Below are 23940 nucleotides of genomic sequence, written 5' to 3' on the forward strand. Positions count from 1 at the left end.
TATATAAATTTTTTAATTTTTTTTCTCAGCTGTCATTTCTTAGCAATTGAGAGTTTTGATAGTTTTGCAATTCAATAATTAGTTGAATTCTTGTGAGAAACGTGCCAGGTGATGCTTGTCTGTTTATTAGTCGGAAGCGATCAAAAGGATTTGCCCTCCTATTTGAACTTTTAGCTGCTGTCATGTGAAAATTGAGATTATCTTTTCTTTGACCTAAATATTAAATTATAGACTAGTTTGAACAAAGAGAGCTCTCATACCCTCTCTCATGTTACTTTTCAAAATCCAAATCTTGTGATATTTGAAAGCACTGCCACATGAAGCCAATTGTTTTCGTTTCAGGATCCATCGGTGACACAAGCAAGACAGACGGCCACTTCAGGGCTGGAGGAGTACAACCCCTTCACAGATGCCAAACCAGTGAGTCTTTGAACACTCATAGATTTGGATATACTGATAAATATCTATTTTTTTTCTCTGAATTGATCCTTGATGCTCACTTGTTCCAAGTTAAAACCTCACTTGTCATCTTCTCTTATGAAGTCACAGCACAAACAGGTTTAAAATTTAGATTATTTCTGCAGAAATGTTGATTCTATTAGGGCTGAAATGATTAATTGTTATTAATCGATAATTGAAATACTGGTCAACTAATTTAGTAGCTGATTAATCGTTAACTAGAGCAAACAGTCTCTAAAAAAAGACCATTTGCTGAAAAAAAAATAGCTACTCTCTTCATTTGGAGATTTATGATTTTGGCTACAATCATGCACATATGCCACTACAGATGAAAAATATAGAAAACAAGCAAAAACAAACTATAATGCTGAATGTATTCTTACAAAATGGATTTTTTAAAAATGTTTTGTGTTGATATTTTCTGTGAAATATTCCATCAGAATCAGTCATTTCAGTGTTTTCCTGGAGGGAAATGGTTCACCAAGTGTTTCAATGCAATGTTATCAGATTTTTACTGTCCTATTGGAAGAATTTATCTAAAACGAATTCAAGAAAAGACACTCAGCCATAGTTGAGATGTCACAAATCAGAGACTGACTTTACATTTTAAAAACAAGGACACAAATGGCTTCACATTTCTCCTCCATTAACGATTATCTTTGTATTGTTTTGCTGCTACAGCTGGTATCCTCCACTCCACGCAGCATTTCTTTTTATTGAATCTTTTTTTTAAATATCATTTTATTCATACAGTAATGTGCTGTACTTTTGAGGGGTTCTTTTTCTCATCACTAATTAACAGATCAGCATGTTCGCCATTTGAAGAAACATTAACTTCCACATTTACTTGCAGCAGTTTTGTTTTTGTTTTGTTTTTTTACTATAAACTTTTGCCATGTCACCTCCCTGTCCGGCAGTGTGAGATAGTGGCGATCTCACTAAAAATAGAAACTTAAATGGCTGTTTCCTCTTTGGCTTCCTGCGCAGAGCCCTGCAGGTGTGGCTCCCAGGAGTGCAGGCCCCGGGGCCTCCACACAGCCTGCCATCATGAGGGCCTCAGAGGAGCCTCCAGCCTACGCACAACCTCAGGCACAGGTACAACAATAAAAAAACTGCATGTTTGGTGTTTTAGTCATTTTTACGTTTTTGTAGTTTTGCTGCAGGTTTCCAGTGTGAGGAAGCCAAACAGCCCCCAGCATCACTGAGCCACTTCTATGCACTTCATAGAACAAAATCCCCAAACCTCTTTTGGCTGAAATTAGGCCATCTCGATGCTGCAGGAGGCAACATTTGTGAAGACAGAATTTAGTTCTAATCTGCAGGAGCAACAACAGAAAAACACAAAAGCAGAAGAACCCAAAACGTTTTCCGGCGTGTTGATGGATTCCTTCTGGATTGTGCTTGCAGGAGTCGTCAGGAGCAGCTTCTGAGCTTCTGCGGCGGCAGGAGGAGCTGGAGCGGAAGGCGGCAGAGCTGGACCGACGGGAGAGGGAGATGCAGACCCTCAGCGCGTCAGGAGGTCAGAGAGACGGAGGAGAAGAATCTGATGTTTTGTAATTGTACAAAAATATCTTTGCCAAACATTTATTTTACACACAAATGTCGTCTCTTTAGCAACAATAAGTTTTTTTGACAACTTGGTATAACTTAGATCATTTTTTTTTTCAAAATGGGAAATGGAAAAGTTTCTGACAAGGAAACAGAAGGGACCATCCAGCAAGAACTGCGGGGATGAAATAAAATTTGAAGTGATTAATATAAAACATGATCTTATAAAAACAGAATGTCTACAGTCAGAAGCTTCTTCAAATTCGCTGTAATACAGAATACAGACTGCTACAGGAGATTTTTCCTGCCCACAGCCATCACCATCTACAGCAACACTTTGAAGTATTTTGAATTAATATGAGTTACAGTAAAATTTAATTTGAATAATCAAAAAAATTGATTGTGGTGAAAATCTTTATTGTCAGATAACATACTCTCACGTGAACAACAGATCATCAACAGATCATAACATTATATTAAAATGTTCCACCACAAAACTCTTGGCCAAGTAAAATCAGAAGGTATGAGGCAGCATTTATGCTAAATGAAAGTATTAATTATTAAATGGTGAATAAAAGTGAGGAAAAAAAAACATTCTTAAGGTTGATGTTCACATATATTGAAGCATCTTTTGTGGCTTTGGCTGTTTGGGGAGCCACAAAAAAGTTTGGAAACCTCCTGACTTACATGATCACATTGAGAATTAAACTATTCTCTGATCCTTCTTTACCTTTTAACTGTTTTTGTTACATTTTGAGCTTTTAATGAACTCTATGTTTATTGATTCAGGCAGGAAAAACAACTGGCCTCCTCTCCCGGAGAAGTTCCCAGTGGGGCCGTGTTTCTACCATGACATCACTGTGGATATTCCTGTCGACTTCCAGAAGACAGTCAAAATCATGTACTACCTCTGGATGTGTGAGTGGCTTCTCCCCTTTTAGGATTCACAAATCTTTAACACCTCCTTTTACACATCTAGGGCTGAAATGATCAATCAGATTAGTCGTGATGAATTGGTTATTGAAATAATCGTCAGCTTATTTAGTAATCGATTAATTGTTAACTGGAGTATTGGAGACTCTAAAAAAGGGCAAATTGCTGGAAGGACAAAACACTCAGAGCAGTTTAAGCATAAACTGTACAAAAATATTTATGATGATGAAAAAACCTTTGCCTGTAAACATATGCTACCCAAAACTTCTCCAGTGACTTAGTTTTTGCTTCCTCCTGTTCAGATTCACATGTATTAATAATGTTGTATTAAAAAAACTTTAAGAATATGCAGAATCTGCCAAGTTTTTAATTATTTAATTAATCGTCTGAATAATCGATAGATTAATTGATAACTGAAATAGACCTAAGTCAAATTGGTGACAAGATTTAAAAATTGATTTTCAGAAACAATCCTCTAGCAGTTTTTTTCTTCTAAGCCTGTCACTAATAGTCCCCCATACAAACTGCTCCAATAAAATACATGCAAGACTGTGCTTGTAAGATGAAAGAAACGAGAACAAAAGAAGTCCAGGGGTATGAATACTTTTTGCAAGGCACCATATTGTTGTTATTGCCTTCACTGGAGGGTTATTTAAGTTAAACAGGGTCTCGGTTGTTTAGTCCAAGCGACTCTCCTCACCCCTGAATCTTGCAGCTGGTGTCTGAGTGTAAACTGGAAGATGAAGGACTTGGTGTGGAATTCAGTCGCCACATGACAAACACGTGTTGTGTGATCATGTGGTCCGATGAAAGGAGTGGGTCAGATGATTCCTTAAAGGTTGTTCTAGTCTACATCCAAACCTAAGAGAACAAGTCAGATTGGTATTCAGTAAAATGCTTGGTTAAGCCAACAACCTGGAGGTTTTTAAACAAAACAAAAACTGAGGAGCTTTAAACAGGAATCTCTCTTGAGTCTGTTCACCAGCAGCCTCGTGTTATATTCCACACCGTGATATGAAATCCCAGAGGCAGACAAACTCTGTGATTTTAGTAGAGACGCCCAATAGGGCTCATAGAGCAAATGCTAATGAAAAATTAAGTGCGCCTGTTTTGTTTCCCAAACTGACTTGTTGAAATATTAACCATCCATTTTCTTCTGCCCACTAGGGATTATCGATCAATGAATTAATCTAAAGTTGATTGATTGTATCGTTCAACTAACAATTATTTGAGAAGCAGCTATTTTCTTGAAACTCTTGTTTTCTCTTGGATAAAGAGGGCTGACAGTATTTTCATATCATCAAGGGCTTAATTTTTCATAAGCTGTTTTGTTTTTGTTTATCAAATTTTAACATTATTTTGTGAGCTGTTAGAAATACTGACAGAAATTGTGGTTTTCTCCATGATTAAACTAACAGTACAGGATCTTATTGTGTTCTCCTACTGTAGAGAAATAAAAGATGAAAAGAATCAAATCTACAAAGCTCTTAATTTCCCATGAACAGAGAGCTGTTCATACAGAAACAGTTGCTCTGGAAGAAAAGCTAAATCTTCGCTCCATGAAGTGTATTAACTCACGGCAAGCCTCAGAATCGACCTTGCTTATTGGCACCATGTTTTCGTAGCCCAGGAGTAATTCCTGAATGAGAAGTTGATGCTGCACCATCATGCAGGTCAGGTGAATGAGCGCTATTAAAAGTCTTAACTTTAAGAACTTGGTGAATGTTCATATTTTAAATATAACAGCATAAAGAGTTTTTTGCATCCTACACCGGACTTTGTTCAGACCGTTTCTCTTACCCATTATGCTACGACTCCGCCATCTTTATTCCTGTATCCACTGGCTCCACTTAAGAATGACCAGCGGTGCCCTCTCCTGGATGTAGGCCAAACTGCAACACTAAAAGAAGGCCTAAGCGGACATCATTAGTTAATCGACTAGAATTCATTCTGACCTAACAAACCATTAATTGATAGTTAATTGGAAGTCAAATAATTGTTTGCATCCCTAAAGTCTTACAGTTTCAGTAAACGCTCCTTCATCCTCCTCTCCTGTTTCAGTTCACGCAGGGACGCTGCTGGCCAACCTGGTGGGCTGCCTGGCCTGGTTCTGCGTGGACGCAACACGCGGAGTGGACTTTGGCTTGTCCATCCTCTGGGTGCTGCTTTTCACGCCTTGTTCTTTCGTCTGTTGGTATAGGCCGCTTTACGGAGCGTTCAGGTGAACAGATCTGGAAGAAAAGACAAACAGTACGAACAATATTTCCTCTGTCTCACTCATGTTTTTCTCTTTGTTCTTCCTGCAGGAGCGACAGCTCTTTCAGATTTTTTGTCTTCTTCTTCGTGTACATCTGTCAGTTCGGCGTCTACGTCCTCCAGAGTATTGGGATTACTGGTTGGGGTGCGAGGTGAGACGATAAGGTCAACATTTTGTGTTTTCAGCAGAATGTATTTCACTTATACAGCAGGATTATGACTAAAAGTTTGTTTTTTTTACATTTCGTGAAGAAGGAAGTTGTTTTTTTTTGTAATTTCCTTCAGTGGTTCTTTGTGGCAAAGTGTAAAGATAAACACGAGTATTTAGTGCAGGAAATGGCATGTTTTTTGGTTTCAGAGCTAGAATAAGTAGTGAAAAAAATGTCACCATGCGTCTGTAGAGTTATTAATGTTCTGTCGTGCTTTTTCTCCATCTTAGTGGCTGGATCTCGGCTTTGACTGGCCTGAACAAAAGCATCCCAGTGGGCATCCTAATGATCCTCATTGCAGCTCTCTTCACCTCCCTGGCTGTCCTGTCCCTTATTATGTTCAAGAAGGTAAGCCTCCAACCGATTCGTCAAACCTTTGTGAATGTAGCGGTCAAATTAACCCTCTGGTTGTTTTCCAGATCCACACGCTCTACCGTACCACTGGCGCCAGCTTCGAGAAGGCCCAGCAGGAGTTTGCCACGGGCGTCATGTCCAACAAGACGGTTCGGACGGCAGCTGCCAACGCCGCCTCCACGGCTGCACAAGGAGCGTTCAAAGAGCAAGTCTAATCAGCGTGAAGAGCTCAGTCCCCTTCCACCTCCCTCTCTTATTGAGCCTCCCTCCAGCTGTCAGACGGAAACCGAGGAGGTTAACAAGCGGTCTTTGATCTAACATTCAACTACGATCTCAGCCTCGGTGAGAAACAATCACCTGGAACGTTCCTGGGACCCGGCCGTGTTGCACACTCTGGAGCCTCCTCTTAACCACTTGACCGGTGTGCTCGACTTCCTCTGTGTGTGTGTGTGTGTGTGTGTGTGTGTGTGTGTGTGTGTGTGTGTGTGTGTGTGTGTGTGTGTGTGTGCGTGTGCGTGTGTGTGTGTGGCCAAGTTAATAAATGCTTGTGTGCCTTTTTGGATGTTTGCTGTTGCCTGTAGGATCAGGGGCAGATTTTTCCAACTTTCTCTGTCTTTGAGATCTTCGGGAAGTTATTTTTCCCTCTATTAACCACTTTGGAATACTTTGACCTCTCGTTCAAATCACTTGATATTAATGAGTTTATTACTGGGTGAAAAGAAAATGCAAAAATGTCTTCTGGTACTTTTAATCTATGCTAAAATCAAAAGTTGCATAACTTAAGACCAGGGGCCCCTAGTGGAGGGTCTGTGTATTTCTAAAAGATGGATGCTGTGCATTCTAGGTCATAACCTTGTATTTTTCCATCCTTGCTTTTTTTCCCCCTCCAAGTTTTAATGCAAATTCTGGAAGTCTTAAGGTCATTCGCCCAAAATCTTAAATGCTCCAATCAAGTCTGTGTTGCATTTTTATGCACAGTAGCTTAGCAAATTAAGGTAGAGCAAAAACATTAAATTGAAGAAACTTGTATCAGCAGCTGTAGTAGGAACAATGTCCTCTGGATGGCAGTGTTGATTAATCAGCAAACCACAAGTATCCATACAATCATGACTTCCTGTGTTCATCCAGGGGGTGGAGCCTATCACCTGTCCATCCTATCCTTTCCCCTTACTGTTATCTTTTTTTAGTATGTTAAGAAAACATGTTTGAAATATTTGATGTAATTTGCTTTGAAACTTTTCTCCTATTTTGTAACAGACCTTGAAAAAATGAACTATTTATCTTTGATTTTTCCTGACATGTTTTTTGCTTGTATCATTCAGCATGTTCTTTCCTTTGTGCAATCCAAAGAACATGGCACTTTAAATTTGGAAGTACAGCTCAGACTCCGATGAAGACATCAGTTATCAAGCATTGTCTGTGCATTTTATCTTCTAAAAGAAAAAAATATTTGAATATCTATTTTTCTAGAGATATTACAAGCCCCAAGGTGCTTTTCCATTGCTTGAATGTCTCCTCCATCACAGTTTGTTATGAAGTATCACAGCCGCATAAGCCTTTGAAAGAAGATGTATAACAAAACAAAAATAAGTCTTTATTTACTGTCCGTCTCCCATCAATGATGTTACTAAGCAACGAGAGGTCATTCATGAAAGAAGGGTATTTCTGCATGGTTCCTGCTAATATTTTTTTATTTATTTTTTGATCAATAATGTGGTAAAACTGAAAGAAGTGCTTAACTTTTATGCAGTGTGTTAATGTAGATGCACAGTGGCTTCAGGTTATTCCTTACAGTCGGCATGGTTTGATATATACACTGGAACTTAATTTATCTCTAAGCCATTTCTGATGACTAGAGGGGAGAGAAGGACTGTATGTATATTTTGTATGCTATCAGATGGTTTGGTGTCATTTTAAAATGCACACTGGTTTTACCTTCAGTCATGTGTTGAGTAGTTTGAGATTGAGTTTTGTATATTTATTGTTCTAATGAATAAAATTCTCCTTCTGTGTGGGTTCCATTGGGGTTTTTTTGCAGCCATTTCGACCTAAAGTAGTCTGCCTCTGTAAAATGCAAAAACAATTAAAAAGTGGACTTGTAGTATCAGCTAAATACCACAAGAGGTCACCAGTTTTCCACCAATGTCTGATTTGACGTTGGTGGATTTGACACCCGATTTATTATGAAGGGATTGAGAACAGTAATCATACGGAACACCATAATGTATGTGAAAGATTTTCATATGCATCATTATCTACACCTTTTCATTTCTCTGTCTCCATCTGTTCTTGTTTTACTGTATGCAATTTAAAGTCCTGAAAAGTTGCACTGGACACGGAGTGTAGCCTGAAACGACCGTAAACTATGATTTTATTTTTGGAACAAGGAATCGTGACTTTTTATATCGTTTGCTTTTTTTTTTTTGCTTGTTTAATCAATGTTTAGAAGTTTAATTTTGATTTTTCATGTTTTGCTTCAGTACATTAACATGAAATTTAATAGAGGTTGAGGTTTAGATTTGGACTGTTTTTGCACACTGTTTGGACTGGCAACTTGCATTGTGTTTCTACTGGAAACTGTCAGACCTGGTAATCCTGCTGAACAGGTGCACGTGTCATGTGCAATGTCGACATGGAGCTTCTACGGCCCACGTGCTTGGTCACACAGCGACATGAAACCGGCGTTCTGATATTCATTAACTCCTTAAAAATTATTTCTAGTCTCCTAACACGCTGAATCCGCCCGGTCGCCTTGCGTTAAATAACTGAAAACTTTTGTAGACCAACCTGAAATTGTCTCCATGTTGACGAGGTCTAGTAATTTGGCACCTTAACACACCTGTAGAGTATCAGAGCCTAGAGTGGGCCGCTGGAGCGCCATGTTTTGAAATCCCTACATCTGGATAGGTAAGTTATTTTTCGGCGGACCCCGACTTTGATGATTTATAGAGGTCACGCAACTGCTCCGATGGCGGATCCAGAAGACATCTCAAAGTAAGAGCTGTTGCTGGTTGTTGCTGACGGCCAAAACCCTTTGGCTTCTTCTGTGCTGGTTTGTTTTGATTCACTGCTGTGAGTCCATGAGCTGAGAAGGATTCTGCTTTGCCGAAAATTCTTTTGTCTTTAGTTTTTTCTTTGTTTTGTGCTGTTTTGATGCAACTAGCATGTTGGAATCTGAAGTTCATGGTTGGAAATGTGATGTGAAAGAAAGATGGCTGCCAAAGCTTTGGCGAATACAGTAGGAACGGTTGCAGAAAGTGATTCAACTTAGGCTTAGCACATATCACTATAATAAACCTTCATAACATACTCACATATTATTAAAGTGATGATTTATTGTAGTTATTTTGACAAATGTTAGTGAAAATACGTTGTTGGGTTAAAATAAGAAACTTCAGTATTTAAATCACAGAATAACTTTCCTTTATTTTTTGTATCTACTTAATCTATGCTTACCAGTATCGTCTACTACAGTTATCAATAGCAAACTTTATCAACAACAATTAAAAGTTAAATGTGAAAATCGATTATTTTTGCGATGGAATAATGTGCGGTTCATGGAACTTCATTTCTCCTGCTAAACAGCGGCTAATGGAGAGATCTGCTGAAGCTGCAGGTCAGAGGTCACAGGTAACATTCACACTGTCTGGGCCACCATCTGGTTTTTAGATTATAACCTCAAACCAAAGAAGAAAAACCCAAAATAAAAAAATTGTATTTAGAAATTTAGAAAAGTTCTTGTTTATAGAAAATTAGAAATTATAGGAAACCTAACATGGTTAGTAGTTTGCGTCTTTCTAGCTCATTATAGGAGCTACTTCTCAGTGCAACACTGGTAAAAACATTGAAGTGTTAATAGAGGAGCGATGTTGTGATGACTTCCTGAAGACGAAGTTTCAGAAAGAGGATGAGATTTTAAAGAGACAGAGGCCCAATTTCAAGGCGTTAAATGTCAACGTCATATTTGATATGTACAGCATTTTTCTAACTCAAGGTAACATATTTGCTTGATTGTGCACTATGTGCTTAGAAAATACATAATACTGCCCCTATAACTGTGTGCCGGTGTGAAATAATTTGCATATGACATCATATGCCCCAATGGTAAAAGTATTTCTTTTACTTCGTGGCAGATACCTGGGAATAAGTTCTTATACTATATGTTTTTGCTTTAATATTACAAGTAAGTTGATTAAGATATTTTATAATAAATATTTAAAAAAATATGGAGTGTGTACTTATCTGTATGACAAATTCATATAGATTCTCTAAAACACTGCAGCTTTGTTCATGATCATGGTGTGACAAAGTATTCACACCTAAAAACATTTGCATGTTGGGGAAATTTGTAACTAAAATGCAACTTTAAGACATAATTGCCCAAGAGACTGAGTTCAGTCATTTTTAAGTCATTCATTCCTACAGCGTGTGGCCGTGAGACCAAATCTACACCGTCAAGGTGTGAGAAAAAGCTAAGCGTCAGAGGCTCTAACTCCTTTCATCCTCGCTTTCTGAAACTGTAAATCAACCCAAAGCGTCTGGCAGCTAATTGGGCCTGACTCTCTGCAGCGCTCGTCAGATTGCACGGTTCATCAAGTGTCCGATCTGGAAGTCATCAGACGCCACCATGTTGGGTTCGAACTGAGCTTGCGGCGAGGAAAAGGGGGCTGTGGAGTCGTGCCAACAGCATTGCTGCTGGCCGCGTGGATGGAGGAACATCTGGGGAAAGATGCTGCTTGTGTTTTGTGTGTTCATTCACAGAAAAGAGAAGAAGCGGAATAGAACGGGGGGAAACGGGGCGGGTTTAGCCCAGATCTGAAAGATATCTTAAGATTTAAACCAAAAACAGCAATGTAGCCTGGGCTAGACTTTAGAAAGGGCACTAACCCAGGGCTCCAGGTTTTGGGGGCAGTCCAAAAAAGAAAATTGCATATACTGTGCATGTTCATGCTAATGTCATGGGCTCATTTTGCATTTAGTGCAGAAGACATACATTACAGATCTGCTGATGATGTGTCATTACTAAAAAGTGAATGAGAAAATGAGACGTTAAACCCAACAATTTTTGATGCTGAAGGTCAAAGTCCCTCTTTATGGCAGACATATTTAGCGCCTTGGGATTCCCCCGGAGGAGCTGGAAGAAGTGGCTGGGGAGAGGGAAGTCTGGGCCTCCCTTCTGAAGCTGCTGCCCCCGCGACCCGACCCCGGATAAGCGGAAGAAAATGGATGGATGGATGGATGGATGGATATTTAGCTCTCAGTCTCTGTTGAAGAAAAACACTCTCTCAGCCTCATACTGCCACCACCGTGTCTCACCAGGGGGATGGAGTGTCAAAGGACAGAGTAGTGTTCATTTTGTGCCACGCATACCAATATTTTGATTTGAGAATCGATTTCAAGAGCATAAAGATCGAGTAGTGATATTTTCAGTACTGATCCAAACTACAGAGTGTGGTATTATCCTCAGAAACGCAGTCACACAGTTCAGTTCTGCATCAGTGGAAAAACTGATCACCCACCGTCAGAAAAAAGAAGCCCCCTGCCCACCACCCTCCTTCCCACCCCCAAAGCCAAACCGAGGTCTCGGCGCTGAGTCGGCTGCTCCGCTCGCTGCGTCTCCTCCCTCACACCGCCAGATAAACACCCACTACAGACATCATCAGTTTTACCTTCTCTTTATTAGTTTGGCAGAAACAAATCAGAACAGATACGACACCATCTTCGACTTGGCACACACACACACACACGTACGCACATAAACGCGCACACACACACACGCTCCCTGAAACCAGACAGTACTAACAACAGCAATACTTCATTTCCTCGCGTCCTCGTCGTTCAGTCCGGGTCTTTTGTGCAGGGATTCCAGGTGGTACGACCAACGAGGACCAGAACCTTCTTCACAGAGCGTCCATTGGACCGTCCTCCCGCAGTCCCGAGTGAATCCTTCCCACCAATACATTTCAGCGGTCTACAAAAACATGAATCGTTCAAATAGTACATTCTGGAAGCTCGAAAAGGACATCCACTCTGAGCTAAAGGCTGCTTATTCTGACTGAGTAGTGGTTCCCTTGATGAGTAAATACTCACTTGTGGCACACAGTTAAAACAAAAAGAACCAGGTTTGCTGGTCGCAATATTATGACGGTGCATTAGAGCCATTGTAGATTAACAAAGAAAGGTAGCTTTGGGCCAAAAAACTTGGAAATTTGAGAATTAAATGTCTAAAATGTACATGAAAAAACTCAGGAATTTTGAGTTTAACAAAAAAAAAGTTCTAAAAGTAAATTTTTTTCCCTAGAAAATTTCTGGGGTGTTTTTCAGAAATTTGCTCTTTTATTCTACCTACAACGGCCCTAATACGCTATCGTACAATCTGGCGTCAAAATCACCAGGATACAATTTCTTTCTTTCTTCATTTTTAAAATTTTTTTTTTTTTTTTAAGAGTGGCAAGAGTGATGTCATCGGGCCAGCCAAAATCAAGCCGACCATCATTCTGCAATCATAGCTATGTACAAAATACATATAATCACATTTATTTACAGAACATGTGGCGACAGCAGAGCCACGACATGAATACAATAACAAACACAGCACCTCCTGGTGTCACAGGGACAAAGACGGCAAAGAACAAAATAAAACTAAACAAAAATGAAACTTGGCACTCGCAGATTTCTCCCAGATTGACACAAAACAGAGACGAAATAAGAGTCGGTTTTTAGTGGTAAACAATGCCGCAGCGTTTCCAGCCCTCACAGGAGGCAGATCAGGCTCTTGCCCTCCTCGATCTCTTCCTGGACTTTGTCGCTGGACGTGGCGATCTCGGCCTGAGCCGAGAAGACGGCGCAGATGAAGGTGAGAACGGTGCCCCCCATGGCGGTGTAGAAGGCCCAGCCCATGGAGCAGAGCCCGGCGCGGTACGGGGCGGCGTCGTGGCCGCAGTACAGCTGAACTTTGTCGGAACCCCAGCCAGCAGGGTACAACATCAGACCCAGAATAAGGAACAGACCTGCGGGGAGACAAGCGGATCGGGTGGTTAGCTTGGAGGGTTTGGTGATTAAACCCAGCTTAAAGGACAGCAGAGTACATTTTGCAGAATCAGACATTAATGTAATGTTATGTTCAGTTTGGCTCAGTAAACAAAACTGGAGTTCACCAACTTCTAGAAGCAGAAAACCAGTTGGGGTTTGCTGTGGTTATCAACCAAGCTAACTACTATTAGCTACACACTGATTATGCCTCTGTTTTATGCTAGGAATAGAGTTAACACTATTGATACCACTGGTTTATTTAGTACTTGCTAACACGTGGCAGCCATATTGGATATTTAGCTTGGGGGCTGACGTTCCTCGACTTTCCAAGCTGTAAATTTGACAGTGGCTGAAATTCTTATAGATTTTTCTGTTTGGAAATTTAATATTCAGCCTTCCAAGAGCAAATTATATTCACTGTTCACTTTTATTAAAACGGTGCACATCTTCACTATTTTTGTTTGAGCTAGCTAGTATTAGCACTACAGTACTTAGCAGTTGCTAGAAATATGGAAAGAAGCAGTTTGAACCCATAAAAAGTAATTGCTTAGAAGTTAAAAAGATGTCACTTTTTAATTTTTTTACATTCATTACGTTTGCCTTGTGTTGGCCACTGGCGAAGTAGTTACCTTACTTAGCTTTAGCTTTTTAGCTGGGCTTCAACATTAGCATCTAGCTGTATTTGCATGTGTTAATGTCACATAAAATACTATTGAGGGGATTCCTAGCTGCCTCTGCTGTGAGGAACTGCAGACAAAAATATTTGTGAAAAGCAAAAATATTTCCTGTCGAACTCCCATTACGACACTTAAAAAAGAAAAGGTTGCACCAGGCAGGGAATGATTTCCTGATTTCCCGCCAAAAAATGCGACTGAACATAATTGCATTAAGACCCTTGAGTAGGGCAGGAAAGAGCAGCCCACCCCCTGAATCTTCACACGCAATCCTGTCAAAGGAAAGCGGAGAACAACAGGAAAAGGTAGCTGACCCAACCGCACGGTGTCCTGCGTCTCAGTGGAAGTCGTCAAAGCAGTAAACCGCTTTTCTTTTTTTTTCTTTTTTTCAGCACACCAACACCTTACACATCCAACAGAATTTGAATTCGATTTGAAGTCGCAAGGTTTGCGACTTCCCTTTGGATGGGTCAGCCTGCCAGACGAGGAGCCTGCCACCAATCGAAGCTCAGGGGGAAGACATTCATACTAACGCTATTACAGAGACCCGATGAGACGTACAGGAAATGAGGATTTCAGCTGTGATATTTTCACCCCCTCTTCCTCCTCCCTCTGTACCCAGTCTTATTTTGCTTCTGTAAAACAAGGAGGTAAAACTCTGCCTCTCTTAATCCCTCTTCCTCTCTCCTCGCTTCCTTTCTTTCTCCTCTCTCTTCAAGCACCCAATATCACATTAAACAAGGAAATGAAAACTAGGTCATAAATTCTTTCCACATGTTGCTGCACTGCCCCGACGTCCAGGCCAGGCCTGGTGATGGATTGAAGGCATGGTTTTAATTCCCAACACCACCCCACCCCTCCACCGACCCCCCCTCTACACACACACACAGACAGATACATGCAGTCATTCCCAGCCCCCGCCACCTCCTCCACCTTCAAACTGGACTCTCTAACCTAATATCCTACTGAGCTCCGCCCTCATTTAGCCTCAATAACCCTTTGCACTGGCTCTTGTCTGCGCTGCTTCCAGACTGTCAGTTCTCCGCCATCAGTCCATCTCTGATAGCGGCCGATCCTTTCCCTCAATGCCAATTTTCTTCCATTAGGGGAATAAATAGGAAGTCTGGAATGGGGCTGGGGCTGGTAGTCGATATTTAGAAAGGCATGTTATGACTTTTTATGGTTTTGCACCAAAGTGTAGAAGAACTGGCATCCGTGGTATGAATTTATTTGACAAAAAAACACCTCAAGTTGGGTTTTTCAAACTTGATGCATAAATATTTTTGGATTTCCAGTTGTTCAACCTCAAAAATAACACCCAAACACAAACCAGAAAGAAAAAGATTGTATATTACGGACTGCAATTTGCTTTTTATTGACGCTATTGGGCATTAAACCTTGGTAGAGTACTTAATAGGGCGAAGGTGTTTATTTATATTCCATTAATGCCGGTTGTGTTATATTGAACACATGAAGCCAGAACATGATTTTCTTCATTCTGCATACTAATTTATTGTGTGTGTGACACTCAAATAAACAACCTACTGAACAGAAAAAACATAGATTGTTGATTATTCTATAAATTGTAAATGAATTGAAGCAGATAGGAGGTAAAAGTACATGAGGCTGGATGACAGCGTTAAGATCCGCCTCCTGGCTCTGATTGGTTGTTTTTGGTCGGGAGCTGTGCATTTCTTCAATAATAACTGAGAGGAGATCTTTTCACAAATTATCTGTCTCATACTAAACTGTCACAATATTGAGACAATTTAAACTTTTTTTTTTTTAAATAAATCTTTTTGTAACATGCTTCACCTGCAAGCAGATTAAATATTCACTAATAAAACTTGAATTTTATCCTCTCGGGAAAACATTCATGAGTATTTCCACTCAATGCTCATGAGTCATCGCCATGGCAATAATAACTTCCTTATCTGGGTCTGTCAGGCCCAGTTTTATCTTCATTGTTCCACATCAAGTACCACACCTGCGGTGTAAACGCAGATATCCAGGAAATGCTCTTAAAGGCCTGTCTGTGCTGTTTTTCTATTAGTCAGAGCTGACGTGTCTGCTTCTCTGCTTTATATGAAGTGGGATTTCTTCCGTCAGTGATAAACACACAGCCCTAAACTCCTTCTGGAGTGTGTTTCGTTGCTTTCGCTTCCAGTCTGGAGTTTCGTCAAGCTCTGTACGTAAACCCGCAACAGGGCCTGTGACTCAAGGCCAGAGGAAACTTTACTGTGGCTAATAAAGGCACGCGGCAGCAAACACACAGGAATAAGAGACAGTTTTACAGCTGAGTTTGTTTGGCGTCTCGTCTTTAATCCTTTTCCTGCTAAGGTGAGGCAGGCATTTCAGTAAATGTGGAAATAGGTTCACTTATAGGTAGTCTAACTGCTGCAAAACAAGCCTTTTGGGGGCCCTGAAAACGTGCGCCACCAGGATGCAAGGCTCAGCCGACTGACCCTCTAGGAGAAGTCTGCTCGAGTCTTTCTGCTAGTCTTAAAATCACCCAAGCCTAGCAGCTGCTTTAAACGGTTTGCGAGATGCGGCGGCGTTCGGGACGCGTGTCACAGGGGTCCGGGTGACATCGGGGTAATGTGGAGATGAGGCTAATGGGACTGGGAGTCACTCCAGCGCAATGACGCGACCATCTCTGGCAGCTGCGTCGCAATCTTCCCATCTGAGGTCAATCGCTTTCCCAAACATCTGCCGTCTGGTTCCAGTTTTCTCATTACCGCGGCGACGGTACGCTTTCTGGAAATAATCATTAGCAAAAGAAAGTCGACGTGGTATATGGTCTCTTCGGTAGATATCAGCCGGAGTGATTATCACCCGCCGAACTCTTCACGAAATGAACTATGTTTAAGACTGTGAAACGCACTAATGAATGATTGATGCTGGAGGAAGAGCGAATCAACAGAAACATTTATAGTGACACGACAGGCGGCGGGCCGGCTCCGGTTTCAACCCACTCAAATGAAATGAGGGAATGGGAAAAGTGATCAGAGTTCAGCTGCAGGGAAACTCTGTCGCCTCGTTTCGATGTTCGAAGCTCCCTTTGCCTCGTTTCCACATCCTTATCCTGACTGAGCTGCATGTTGTCTGCACAGATTTGGCAAAGAAAGTCAGAGAGGATTTGCTGTCACTGCTGTTCAAGCGATGAGTCTGAGATGATTTTACTTTTGCACCTGCAGAGTTTTACGAAGGCCTTTGCGTAACTTTACCAACTTGTCCCTTACAAACAGCGACTTCTCAAAGTAGAGGCTGTGGATCTTTTCACCCTTTCACACTTTTCTTGTCGAATTCATCGCTACTGCCAGTTAAGACATATTGAACTTATCCACCAGTGAAGATTGTTTCAGTTTTAGTTCAAAACGTGGAGGCAGGAAAACTGACGGACCTGGTTAAAAGTCGACGTTATGGACATAAGAGCCAGAAATGTTCGGCTTTTAATGTTCGTTCAGAAGACATACAACAAAAAAGGTCTAAAAAGAAGAAAACTGGTGTTACTGTGGACACTCTGTAGTCCACACATTGTACAAATACCAGCACTAGTATTTGGTTAGATATTCTGTTAGCACACTACGCCTCAGCACACATTACTTTTGTAACTTAGTCATGATTCTGGTAGGTTGTTTGCCTACTCTTATTGTCAGAATTGGTGGGGATCATTACAGATTCAGTTTTTTTTTAAATCCATATATCTTAAATAGGTTTAAGAGATGGTACCATTAAACAAGCAAAATATTAACATAATTTCGTCGACCCAAAGCTAGCTTTCCCGTATTCCTGGGATAATATTCCTGTTACATAACCCAGCTGTGTCCAAGTTCCCATCATCTGCACTAATAAGAGAACAGGTGATAAAACTTAAACATATTGTGTCACCAGTGATCAAACTAGGTTCACCGAAGTTCATTTATTAACTTGTGAAGTTAACAATTACTTTTTTTTTTAAGTTGGAGCTGCATTCTCAGTTTTTTTTCCAGTGTAGCTGACAGTTTGAGGTTCGGATAAAGAATTTGGACGTAGCGCCACAGCATGACGGTACCTCCGCCATGCTTGACATTTTTCTCTTGAAAAATGTCATCTGTCTCACATTTTCCTATACTTTTCTGCTACTGTGGACAAGTCAAAGTCCACTCGAGAATTTGAGGCAAGACGTCAAAATACACTGAAATTAGAATCAGGAATATGACAAGTTGTGAAAAAAATATTGAATTGTATGACTAACTTTAGCAAGGCGCACAATAAAACCTCCACCTATGTTGAGTTATTTTAAGCTCACTGTTATACCGGCTGTTTGTCTTGGACCAGTTCAATGGGTTTCGGTGGATTCTGAGGGCCGGGTTTACAGCATTTCGGCATGTCCTTCACCACTCGCCCAGCTTTTCTCTTTGGCCCCACACCAGATAAACAACGGCGGGGGAGGACAGCCATAATCACCGGTGGGGGTGAAGAGAGAGACCGCTGCTTTAAGCATGACCTCAAGGCCTCCTCCCCTCTATAATTCACCTCGTCGTGTCAAAGTGGCCTCAGCTCTTCCCTCAGTCACAGAACGCGCATACAAACAGATACGCATGCGTGCGTCTCGTCTGAAAGGGCTCCAGCTGACCGGGTATACATTTGGGGCGACGGTCACCCCAGGTGACGACGGGAAAGTCTTCCTCGTCTTTTCATTTCCAGCAAAGTCTCCCCACCTCCATGCCCCAAAACGGCTCCAGTAGAATAAAAACACATAATTCCAGCAGTGGGAGTTGTGGAGCCAGTAATGAAGTGTTTAGCTTTGAGCAGAGCTTCTCATTTACCTTGATGAACGCCGGAGGGCCACAGGAATGAACTGAAACAATACGGCGCGGGTGAAGCGAGGCGGCTCTATTTATATGCGAGTCAAACCGAACTAAAGTCAAGAAGAAACGATGCATATCGGAGCATGCGCACCTGGGCTGAAATTGGTTCTTGGTCAATCGGATGCTGACTAAGGTTTATGCTGAAAAATGTGTCAAACAAAAGCAAAAAAAAAAAAGCTTGTTGCTATGGAGATTAGTGCTGAAAATGTCTGGCATCTAGCTGGGGGATGTGTACTGATTATGTGGTTGGAAACACAGTCATAATGCTTCAGACTTTACACCCTGTCAAGTTTTTTCACATTTTGGCATTTATTGTATTGTTTCAGTTATCATGATCAATTTCTTATAAGACTTTTGATTAATGTCACAATTAATGATGCTTAAAAACCCACAAAACTCTCCACATTCTTGAGATTGCTTATTCAACTTTTTTTTTCCAAGTTTTGTTCAATGAGAGTAGCTGATTAATATGAGAAGTAGCCAAGGAAGCTACAGTGACCCTGGAGGAGCTGCAGAGATCCACAGCTCTGGTGGGAGCATCTGTTGACAGAATATCAGTACTCCTTAAAAGCTGCTTTATTGTTCTTTATGAAAGTCTAGTTGTAATGATTCCAAGAATAAAGCCATGGTGGAAAAAAGATATAAGAATTCAGTTTGCCTTTGAGGGTCACAGCAAACATGTGACAGAAGGTGTTTTGATCAGATGATATCAAAAGTGGACTTTTTGGCCCACAAGAAAATAGTCATGACAGCACATAGTGTTAAATTTAATGGGAAAACAGATGGAGCCAAGTTTAGTCCAGAAAAACCAGAGACTGCAGGCTGAAAAACCCCATTAAATCCATGTATTGCTATCTGTCCACTCCATAATCATGCACTACAGTAGTTTGTCTTGGTTATATTAATAGCCTAAGATAATATAAAATACTTTTATATGTACCTCAACAAACTGGCAGTGAAACGTGTTCAGATCCCCCCCCAAAAAAAAGATCCTCTCACCTGCGATCCCTTGCAACAGTCCGCACACGTTGAAGATGCTCTTCTTCATGATGCTCTGGAAGCACATGGTGAAGATGGAGATGAACGCCACGGCACACAGCAGCAGGATCCCCGCAGCCAGAAAGATGGAGGTGGCCTGCCAGAACCCGCTGGCAATCTCCCCGAAGTGAACAGCGTACGGTCCGCACAGTATCCCCCGCTGCATGTGGGCCAGCTTGATGCAGCGCCCGTAGATCCCCAGAGTCGGCCTGTAGGCCTCGCCGGCCGCCGTGGCAAGGTGGGGGTAGACGGAGTCGTGCGTGCGGGGGAATCCCACCAGCCAGTCAGTGCTCATGAAGGCGATGAGCTCGCTGAAGGCAGCCAAGATGCTCAGCAGAGTCCACAGCATGGAGCGGCAGGTGACAATGACATGGCACATGGCTGACGGCCGCTCAGGGTTGCCAACGGGTGCTGAGAGGCGAGAAACGTGCGCGGGCTACCTGTCTTGTAAACACCACCAAGCTGAGGTTTACGATCCTTCCTCCGGAGGAGACGTGGGAACAAGGCAAACCCCTTCGCAGGAAGGACACGCCAAGGTTCACATCAATGATTCACAGTCCGCAGCGCCCCTTTTGTCCCCTCGCGAGTTGTTTCACTCTTCTTGTCTCCCGCCGGAGTGGTTTCAGAACAGCTGTCGCTCCGTCCTCCTCTGGGCCAACCCTCCTTCTGTCAGCGTGGTCTTCAGACTCTTCTGCTGACTGGTGTTTGGTGTCTACATTGTATTGAAGTCGTTTTGCCTCAGCCAGCCCGCTGGCGTCACTTCAGACACACCTAAGAGATAAAAAAATAAAAAAAACACCGGGAAACAAGAACATGAGTGAGCGCTTTAATTGCATGCATAAAAATGTATTTGCATGTATGCCAGAAACTCATAGATGAGTGGCAAGTTTTTGCACCGCGTACTGAGGGAGCCTGGGACTCGATACGGCTTCCTGCTTTGATGATCGGAAAAGACGTGCGGAGGTTGAGGAAAAGTGTGCAGGAGGAGCAGAGAGAGGAGGAAGGGAGGCTGCTGGTGTAGATCTTGAAGGGAGGGGTGAGAGGGGGTCTAATGAGTTGTGGAAAGATGAGTTCGTTTCAGAAGGGCCCTTCTCTCTTTTCACTTTGTTTATGTTAAAGGATTTGTGATCAGGCCACTCAGGCTGCTTCCTACTCCCTGCGGATCGTCGACTGAAGTTGTAAAAATGAAAAGGAGAAAATTTATGTGCGTGTCTGGCTGTGTTTTCGTGTGCGCACACTGTGGAGAAGGAGATGGGGAGGTTAAAATAGACGGGGAAACGTCGGAACGACGAGCGGATGCAGACTGAGAGAAAAACAAGCTTGGGGCCTCTCATCTGGCAGCCCACACGGCTGACCTCAGGTCAGCCAACGGATGATAGGATAACGGCCAACCGGCTGTCACGTGACTGCTGATAACCCCAGTGCATCCACTCTGCTGAATCAGGGGCACTAGAGTCAGGAAGTGACATTTTTATTGACTCTATTTACCCTTCATCTAACCGCAGCAGCTCTGCCCAAGACGGTTCGCTGCTCATCATCATCAAACACTTTATTGGGAACACTTTACCAGCACAGGGTTGCATCTCCTTTTGCCTTCAGAGCTAATAACTATCATGTGATTTTCCCGTCACACTGCAGACACATCCACCCACTCACATTCACAAACGCAGAACAGCAGGCGACTTTAGGCTAAAGCGCTTTGACCAAAGGCACATCGATTTGTGAAGGAAGCAGGATTCAAACTGACAAACTGCTGATTTCAAGACATCTCCACTACTGAAGTGGTCGAATCAGCAGCAGAGCATGTCATCTGCATACGGGTGTACTTGAATCGTACACCCGTACGGTTAAAGCTGAATTTTTACGGATGAGTGACTACTTCTTCCAAATGCTTCCTCTGAGGATTGCTCCTTCCTCTTCTCTCTTTATCCTGGAATAATCTTCAGGTCATATTTGTATTTAACATAGTTTTATTACTCACCATTGTAACAATTATCTTATTTAGGACACAGCTAGCAGGAGAAGTAAATAACTACACCTGATGACCCAAAGTGTGAGCAAGCGTCACCAAACTCCAACAACTCAACTGAAAAAGAGACGCTCCATCTACCAACGCAAGAGTTGTTTTGTAGGGATTTTTGCTAAAAATGGAAATGTACTGTTCAACATTTGCCGGTTTTTAGCCACACGGTGTCTGGCTGAAGCTTCATACTTGTCATTACCGTTCCTATTTAAACAAATGCATTGATTAGATTGTGGGCTGCATTCTTTCTGAAAAGGCGATGAAGCTAATCTGATTAGTAGCTCCAAAGCTCTGATGGGAACAGCGCGTTATCCAAAGAACTGTAAGGGCTTTATATTTGGGAAGTTCTTGACTTTTCTAGTAAACGCTGCTTCACACACATCACCAAAAAGATTGCAAAAGCTGTCATCTTTGGCAACCGTTTAGTGAAACGCAGCAATTCCTGACAAAGCAACAACTTATTCTACTGGATTTCTTTCCAAATTTGAGCTTCTCATGCTGTTCCAACTGTAACATAAGCTTTCCCCGGGGTTATTTTCCTTAAATCGACAATTTGTATAAAATTTCATAGATTAAGTAGCTTAGCTTGATTTATTGGGCTGTAAAACGGCTCTTCTCAGTCGAGTGATTGAAACGACAGATTCCGGTTAATTGGAAGAGAATAAGGACGTTTCACGGGGTCTCTATCCAAACCCCAAGAAGAATCCCCAAGAGGCCTCTGGAGACAAAACAAGCGAACTTTCAGTGAGTTAACAAAAGTATGAGATTTTATCTATGAGAGGCATTAACAAATGTAAGCTGAGCGCACATTAAAAGAGCAGCAGGGATGCCAGAGAAGATTAAAAGGTGCTTATACAAGCCTTTGTGCTCATGTTATAAATACAGCTCTGGGCCAAATCTCAAAGCTGTTTCTTCTCTTTGAGTCTACTTTTTTTTTTTCCTTCTCCCTGCCTCGGTTTCCCTGCTGCCTCTTGGGAGTCTGTTAGTCATTCTCCGACCGGAGTTTGGCAGGGCAGCAGAGAGAGCAGGGGACCGCTGTTGACACGTGTGCCGGCCGCACTGAGAGGTTTCCATCCCTCGGTCCCCGGTGATCCCTCCCAGCAAGGGATAGGAGGAATGCTGGTCCCTTTGTGGTCACATCTCAAGTGTGTGTGTGTGTGTGTGTGTTTTCTTTTTTTAAGAGCTTTGTGCACACGCACACATGCGAGCGCACGCTCTGATCTACGTCATCCTGTGGCGATAACACCAGCCTTCTTCCAGCCTCCTTTTTTTTTTCTTCCAGCAGACAAAGTGACCCAGATCTGTGGTCTTATGCGGGGTGGTGTCTGTGTGTGTGTGTGTGTGTGTGTGTGTGTGTGTGTGTGTGTGTGTGTGTGTGTGTGTGTGTGTGTGTGTGTGTGTGTGTGTGTGTGTGTGNGTGTGTGTGTGTGTGTGTGTGTGTGTGTGTGTGTGTGTGTGTGTGTGTGTGTGTGTGTGTGTGTGTGTTTGCACAAACTAGAACTGTGTATGTTTGGATTGTGTAAAACAGATGAGCTCATAAGATCGGGCGCAGACAGCCGACTCCATTGGAGTTGGACTAAAGTTAACTCCATGAATCACAAGTGTTCTCGTTGCCTCACCATGAAAAGCTCCGGGAACAAAGGCAGGACTCTTTCAAAGCCTCCACTACACCTTTCGCACTCATACAGCTCATTGCTCGGCAGTGTTTTGACAAGAGAAGCGGCCTGACGCGAGAGATGAACAGGCCGTCCAAAGGGGTCGGTGTCAAACATTTGCCGGCCCGTTGCGAAGACTAATTCCTCACCGACAAGAATATAGTTGAAAAACACACCGGAGCTGAAAGAATCCAAACCAGCTGGGGGAATATGGAGCGTGCACGACCTGGACGTTTAACCTTTGACCTTCGCCTAGCTGCAATGTGGTTGAATCGCGTGCCAGCTAGAGGCACAATACCTTGCTTCCCTAAGGTTCGTCTCGAAAGGGGATTAGAAGATGTAAAACTAGTCCAGTTCCGTTAATGTGCCTGGTATTTGTGGCAACATGTGCCCAGACGTCTGCCAAGAGCTCCCAGACAGACGGGTCTGAACCCAAGTTTCCCAAGATAGAGAGGTCCATCTAAGTGGGGCTCGACTTGGATTTATGATGTCCCTAATACTCTGAGTAACCAGGGGGGGAGACGGGGGATTATTCTAGGTTCAGTTTACATCCAAAGAGGAGTTTAAAAGCCTCAGACTACAGCAACTACCCCACTGACCTCCCACTCTAATCCCCATGACCGTCACTACTTAAAGGACTCTCAACATCTGACACATGTGCCCCCCCAAAGCTCGAAGGCAACTGCTCGCAGGAAACCCGAGACGGACCCAGAAACAGAAGACAATCAGGGGTTTCCAGACAGGACAACAGTGTGGTCTGTTGTGGTTAACTGATTAATTTTAAAGATCAGAAGGATAAAAGGAGCGCAATGATTCTGTGAGATGTTGAACCGTATTAGAACTGCAGCAAGGACGATGCTACACAGCTAACATGTGATGCGTTACGCTGATGATACAGCGATATAT

The 23940-nt window shown here is 42.4% G+C and overlaps 2 protein-coding genes and 1 long non-coding RNA gene across 6 annotated transcripts in view; 1 reads left to right on the plus strand and 2 right to left on the minus strand.

Annotated features, from left to right (window-relative positions):
* Positions 1-7778, plus strand: part of LOC103473303 (secretory carrier-associated membrane protein 1) — a 14088-nt gene extending 6310 nt beyond the window's left edge. For both annotated transcript variants that reach the window (XM_008423417.2, XM_008423418.2), the window contains exons 2-9: positions 343-420; positions 1447-1554; positions 1867-1978; positions 2797-2925; positions 5002-5161; positions 5247-5348; positions 5636-5753; positions 5825-7778. In XM_008423417.2, the coding sequence (XP_008421639.1) occupies positions 343-420; positions 1447-1554; positions 1867-1978; positions 2797-2925; positions 5002-5161; positions 5247-5348; positions 5636-5753; positions 5825-5974 (957 nt within the window). In that variant the 3' untranslated portion in view covers positions 5975-7778. The remainder of the gene's footprint in view (positions 1-342; positions 421-1446; positions 1555-1866; positions 1979-2796; positions 2926-5001; positions 5162-5246; positions 5349-5635; positions 5754-5824) is intronic.
* LOC103473302 (uncharacterized) lies at positions 2934-5049 on the minus strand. The gene is made up of 3 exons (XR_534997.1): positions 4961-5049; positions 4741-4852; positions 2934-3801 (listed from the first exon to the last, which is right to left on the minus strand). It is a non-coding gene; the product is annotated as an uncharacterized LOC103473302 (long non-coding RNA).
* A 3640-nt stretch (positions 7779-11418) lies between the features above and the next one.
* The window catches only part of lhfpl2a (LHFPL tetraspan subfamily member 2a), a 49635-nt gene continuing 37113 nt past the window's right edge, over positions 11419-23940 (minus strand). For 2 of the 3 annotated variants that reach the window (XM_008423419.2, XM_008423420.2), the window contains 2 exons: positions 19318-20127; positions 11419-12769 (listed from right to left, as the gene is read on the minus strand). In XM_008423419.2, the coding sequence (XP_008421641.1) occupies positions 12513-12769; positions 19318-19735 (675 nt within the window). In that variant the 5' untranslated portion in view covers positions 19736-20127 and the 3' untranslated portion in view covers positions 11419-12512. Of the gene's footprint in view, positions 12770-19317; positions 20128-20259; positions 22729-23940 lie in introns of those variants that run through there. The other variant, XM_008423421.2, reaches the window with a different exon arrangement.

Source organism: Poecilia reticulata, linkage group LG12 (assembly GCF_000633615.1).
Source record: "Poecilia reticulata strain Guanapo linkage group LG12, Guppy_female_1.0+MT, whole genome shotgun sequence".
In the NCBI taxonomy this organism is placed as follows: Eukaryota; Metazoa; Chordata; class Actinopteri; order Cyprinodontiformes; family Poeciliidae; genus Poecilia; species Poecilia reticulata.